This window comes from Trichechus manatus, unplaced genomic scaffold (assembly GCF_000243295.1).
Source record: "Trichechus manatus latirostris isolate Lorelei unplaced genomic scaffold, TriManLat1.0 scaffold00024, whole genome shotgun sequence".
Classification (NCBI taxonomy): Eukaryota; Metazoa; Chordata; class Mammalia; order Sirenia; family Trichechidae; genus Trichechus; species Trichechus manatus.
In genome coordinates this window covers 13,523,615-13,529,932 of record NW_004443960.1, presented here as the reverse complement: position 1 = coordinate 13,529,932, position 6,318 = coordinate 13,523,615, and the positions used below count along the sequence as shown (strand labels likewise).

Genomic DNA, 6,318 nt, shown 5'->3' with positions numbered 1-6,318 from the left:
ATGTGTATTTTCACCAAAAAAAAAAAAGGTTGAGAATTTAGAGGGTTAATATGTTGTGGGGTTGTTAACCAATGTCATAAAACAACATGTGTACTCTGTTTCATGAGAAACTATTTGCTCTGTAAGCCTTCGCCTGAAGTACAATAAAATAAAAAAACAAAAAAACAAACGCCTAAGTTCAGAAGTGACCCGAGGATTTGTGTGTGCTGCACGGGCAATAAACAGACCATACTTATTCTTCCTTCAAGGAATTCTGGAATGTCAACTCACTGGGTGGGACTGCCTCTGGTTAACATTCTCACTTGCAAACTTAGCTGGAGACCAAGTGTGAGGAGAAAAATTACAAAAACAAAATAGTACAAGCAACACAGGGAAATGGAGAATGATAACCTCTTACGCAGGTGGAACTGTCATGAAGTCATTAACAGGTGGGTGGCTGAGGCGACAAAAATTCTGCTTTACTAATGAAAAGCTCGGGCCATGCTAATAGCTGTCCGGTATCCTGACTCATTCAGATAGAAGCAGAGAACCCAAATGGATAAGGAGAGCTGTTTTTTAATGGTATTTACTTGCATAGCTGACATTCTTTTTAGCCCTATTTTTAAAGCTCAGAACCAGGGTGCAGCAAATGTGTGAGAACACAGTAGGGGCTGGTCTCCCTCGCGCTCTCGTCCTCTTGGCTCAGATCGTGGGCTGGTCACTGACCCTCAGTATTCCTCCAGGCCAGGGTCCAGCAAAGCGGAGGGGCCGGAGTCACTCTTGCCCTGGCAGATGGTAAACTCTGACAGGAGAAAGTGAACTGGAGCCACCCATACTACCTTTGATGAGTCTAAGCTGGAGAGACACTACTTTCAACTGGAAGGCAAACATAGGCACTGCTTACACAAACATTCCACATCCATCTTTGCTCGCGACACTTCATTGAACACTGACCCAGCACCTTTTCTGTGCCTGGCCCATTGTTAGATGCTGAAGACACACACAAACAAAATAAAATCGCTCTGGTCCTCTAAAACTCCTCACAGGCTGCCATTTTAGTTGGGGGCAGGGAGACAACAACTAAATAAACTAACATATTTCAGATGGTGGCTGAAACACACGATTCCTAACAAATATTCAGGAATGAGAAGGAATGCTGTAAGAAAATATGCCAATATTTTTCATCCCTGAACTTCCGTATCTCTCTGGGCCCAGGGTCTCCTTTTGTGTAAGGGTTAAAGCAGATAATTGCTAAATTCCTTTCTAACTAAAAAGTCATATGCTGCTGTGCTTTAAGAGAAACATTTTATGCCGACCTGGACCACTCCCATTAAATAGTTCAAAAGTTTTGACTTAAAGTAAAAATGCCATAAGGAGAGAGGAAAAACAGCTAACTAGTGGAAGTTATGTACAGCACAGAAGTTCTCTAAAACCAATACAAACATGGACAAAGAACATGAACACCCACTAAAAGACAAGAAACGCAAATTTCCAATGCAATTATCAAAAAAATATTTATTAGATACCCTTGCATGCACTAGATCTCAGTTCCTAATACAATCTGATGTATAACAGGTGCTCAATAAATATCTGTTGAACAACTGAACTCAATCTCACCAACAAAGAGCCAATTAAAATATTCAAATCTCTCAACACTGTGCAAAGTTGAAAGCAATGGTATTACCTACTTGTGGTAAAGACACACTGACTGTGGAAATCTGTATTACCTTTCTGGAAGGCAGTTAACAAAGTGCCTACCTTTTGCCTAACAGGTCCATTTCAATATCTGGTAATTTATCCAAAGGAATAATCAGACAAGTGCCTAACAATACATGTATAAAAAACCAGAGTGTAGTAAATCTGTGAGAATAAAGTAGGGGCTAGTATAAAAATGTAAATATAACAGTGAGAAACAAAAAACTAATCTAGGTGACCAACAATAGGGAACTGGTTAAAAGAGATATGGTATATCATTCCAACTGAATACTATATAGCTATTTGAAGTAATTTGGATATATATTTAGGACAAGAAAAGTTACTGATGATTATTATTAAGTTACAAAAGCAAGCTACCCAGCAATTCCACTTCTAGTTACCTACCCAAGAGGACTGAAACGTATGTCCACACAAAAACTTGTACATGCATGTTCACAGAGGCATTATTCATAATAACTAAAAACAGGAAGCAGCCCAAATGTCCATCAACTGATAAATGGATAAACAAAATGTGGTACCCGTACAACAGAATAGTATTCAGCCATAAAAAGGAATGAAGTTCTGACAGATGCTACAACACGGATGAACCTTGAAAACACTATGCTAAGTGAAAGAAACCAGTCACAAAAGGCCATACAGTATATGATTCTATGTATATAAAATGCCCGGAAGAAGCCCGTCGATAGAGACAGAAATTAGATTAATGGCTGGCTTCGGTTGGTAGAGTAGAGGGTCAATGAAAAAAAGGAAGACCCTCAATGAGATGGACTGACACACTGGCTACAACCATGGGCTCAAACATAGTAACAACCGTGAGGATGTCGCAGGACTAGGCAGTGCTTTGTTCTACTGTATATAGGGTCTCTATGAGTCGGAACCGACTTGATGGTACCTAACAACAAATGGCTGGGACAGCCGGGGGAAAATAAGTGACTGCTAAGGGTATCAGGTTTCTTTTTGGGCAACGAAAATGTTCTAGAATTAGATGGTGGTGATGGTTTACTAGAAACCACTGAACTGTACACTTTAAAAGGGTGAATTTTATGGTATGTGAATTATACTCAATAAAAATAAGAAGATAATGAAAAAGTTTAAAAAGCAAGTTACAAACCATATGTAAAATAAAAATGTGTATGTAGCACAGAAGTAATATGTAAGATATATCAAAAACATGTTAATACTGGTTAGATTACAGGTGAAAAAGCCTTCTATTTTTCAGCGCTTTCAGAATTTTTTTCTAGTGAAAATGAATTGCCCTGATGTAAAAATTAAAGCTCTTTCTCTGTTTAGGGTAAAAGTAAGAAAGCAAATACCTGGGCTGGAGTGTTTGCAGTCACAGGAGACGGCGATTCACTAACTTTTGGCTCACTTGGGGATGCGGCTGACCCCTGCGACTCCTGGCTCGCTGGCTGGTCCGGAGACAAAGCATCGCTGCTGTCTTCGTCAAATGAGAAGTCGCCCTGAGTTTGGGGATCGTCCTCCTTTCCAACACCTGCAGGAAGAAATGACTCTTAACTTGTCTGGGCCTTGGAATACCAAACTTAAAATGGAAATGGAGAACCACTGTTTGCTGTAAGAACTTAAGAAGTTGGTTTAAAGAAACCCCAAACATGTTACTGAACATTACGTATCTGCCAATGGAAAAACACACTACCACTAGGATGCACTCTTTAAAAACAAAAAAAAATTAACCCTGAATCTGCTTAAGACTCTGAATCCAACTGCCAGTTATTAAAGTACAAGAGATGGAGCGATGTTTTTAATGACAAATGGGGATGCAAAGGCCATCATAAAATCTGAAACATGGGAAATGCTAGAGGACACAAGCCTGCTTCAACAACAACTAAACAGTAAGAAAGAAAAAGGGGGGTGTGGGGAGAGGCACACCCAATAGATTAAGACTTAAGGGACATATCAACCAAAGGAATATGTGGGCCTTGTCTGGGTCCTGAATCAGGACTCATCTGTTAAAAACCATATGAAGCAATCAGGAAATGGGACCATGATGGGGTATCTGTGGATAAGTTTCCACTTTGAGGACCAGCCTAGCCATAATCACATCTTAGCTTTTGGGGCCCATCTGTTTGGGACTGAATGAAATCACGGTCGACTGTCCTACTTAGAATGCTGAATACAAATTGTCTAAGATATAAATTCATGTTAGCACAAAATATGAAGTTCCCATGAGTAACAGAAACTATTATTAGTTTTCAAAATAGGATATTAAGTTTTCCAAATTAGCTTGCTGAATAAATAGCAATATTCTTGACATTACTTTTTTTCTGCTAAAGTTTATGCCAGGAAAACAAAAATGATCAGGAAGAAGAAACAGACATTGGTAATTAAGTACGATAAGACTATGATAAAATGAACAGTATTAGCATTCTTAATGAGTACTTCTATATTCATCTGCTATTCACCTTCCTGAACTAACACTGAACAAGCTATTTTTCTTTATCTTCCTAAAGGTAGAAAAATAAAGTAATGAAAAGTCTGTAAAAATATTAAACAAAAATTAAGCAGTATAAATACAATGCCTTAGAAAACATGATAATGAAATAGAACGTAAGACTTAAACCTCAAATGTAACCAGGGGAATCTTTGTATCAATTAAGGTAACTGATGCTAATCTTACAACATGTAACATCATATCAACAATAACAATAACCACAGTGAGAATTGCTGTTAATCAATTTCTAATTAACCCAGAAAAGAATATTCATGATTGATGTTAGCTCTGCATTTCATTAATTTGCTTTGTCTAATCTCCCAAGTTTCAAATACTCTTTGTCACAGAAAACAGTAAATTTTTAGAGTCTTGCCTATAATTGCTTCCTTAACACTGGAGTCTACAGGAAGGATGTTTTTCTCTACCAGCTCCATAGGACCAGGTCTTTGAGCAATCTTTTCATTCAGATCATCGGCTAGTCGAGCTCTTTTCAGCTTCATCTGAGTAGCCTGTAGGGATGGCTCTGCAAATGTTTCTAAAAAAGGAAACAGAATTTTAACCATTACTTGAATAACTATTTCTAAATGTTATTTCAGGCTGACTAATTTAACATATTTATGTGTTCTCAACATATTTATGGAGGAGAAAATGACTATTTAAGAATGTTCCAGGACACATTTTATATTTTTAGTCCCTGGATAGCTTTATACTGTCTGTACAATATGGATATCCACAGACTCAATTATCAAGAACTTAGCCCAAAATGGGGTACTGTTCTTGTTCATTTACGGTGGAAGTCAAATTCACATTTACTAGTATCGGGGATGGAGCCCTGATGGCGCAGTGTTTAAGAGCTTGGCTGTTAACCAAAAGGTCGGCAGTTTGAATCCACCAGCCACTCCTTGGAAACTCTACGGGGCAGTTCTCCTCTGTTCTATAGGGTCTTAACTGACTTGACTGCAACGGGTTTAGGTTTTGGGGATACTACTGATGAACAAGACAGATGTGGTCACTGGCTCAAGAAGTTTACAGCTTTAGACTTGGTTTCCCTGAAAAGTCAATTCCTAGGAGTGCAGATATTGTATCTTAGGCTATAAGCTTCTCTGCAGGGTCAACGGGAAGAGCTATAACTCACATTTTTGGATTGAGCCCTGTGCATTTCAGAATTGATCATCATAATTAAGTATCTGGATGTATTTCTGAATAAATCAACTTGTGTCTGTTAGGAACATTCGATTATATAGCAATGGTTATATAGTAGCATTAAATCATCTGCTTACAAATGCATAAAACTGGTACAACAGACGTGAAACTACTATAAATACCAAAATTCATCCACTTGTTTCATTCTGTCAATTACTTGTGTTTCTGGTAACTTACACTAACATTTGTTTCCATTGCTCTAAGTAATGATTATAATTTATTTTAAAAAATAACGATAAGGTGTCAAGCCAAAATTCCGATTTGAAAACTGCTTGCCTCTTAAATTATACAGTAGAAGGTCTTTTGAGGAACTTGCCCTTAAGTAATCTCGGCATTAACTGATTCTCTCCATTTTTGAGGGAAAGTGTCCTGCCTGAAGCCAGGCTCACTGAGTGCTCAGGGCCATCAACCACTCTCCAGCACACCTGTGCACTTCTCCTTCCACCAGCTGAGGGTATGCTTACCAAAAGTCAACCCTGAGTGTCCACAAAATAGGTCATATCTGTTGTAACTGCTATCGTCTTTGCGTGATTTAACTAAATGTTACAGGAAAATGACAAATTACAAAAGTAAAATTATTTCTTGGAAACTTAGGCTGAATGCTTTGGAAAGAACAAAGGTGAGTCATTAAAAAAATAGCTGTCAAATTAGAGCAAGACAACTGTAAGAGATCTGGGAAAATGATGGCAAAATCTAAGATCTTAGAACTCAGATTGCTTTTCAAGCGTCTTTACGTTTTTGCTTTATGGTAAGTGGAAACTGCAGATGAGGCACGATTGTGGTTTATGCAAGAATGATGACGTGAACTTCATCCATTGAAGTCATCCATAAAGAGAAGGCCCTAGCCCTATATTGGAATATTTGAAATAAATGCACACTTCTGTGCTATAAATTAAAATAAAATGCGTGCCCCTATTGTCATAATCTTCCTGTAGAAAAAACTATGGCCCTAGTCTTGCTAGTATCTTGTT

The 6,318-nt window shown here is 38.1% G+C and overlaps 1 protein-coding gene across 1 annotated transcript in view; it reads right to left on the bottom strand.

The window, feature by feature from the left end:
• MRTFB (myocardin related transcription factor B) overlaps nt 1–6,318 on the bottom strand; it is a 128,442-nt gene that overhangs the window by 44,147 nt on the left and 77,977 nt on the right. Inside the window, exons 5-6 of the mRNA XM_012554651.2 lie at nt 4,518–4,679; nt 3,009–3,187 (exon numbers count right to left, since the gene is read on the bottom strand). Of these exons, the coding sequence (XP_012410105.1) occupies nt 3,009–3,187; nt 4,518–4,679 (341 nt within the window). The remainder of the gene's footprint in view (nt 1–3,008; nt 3,188–4,517; nt 4,680–6,318) is intronic.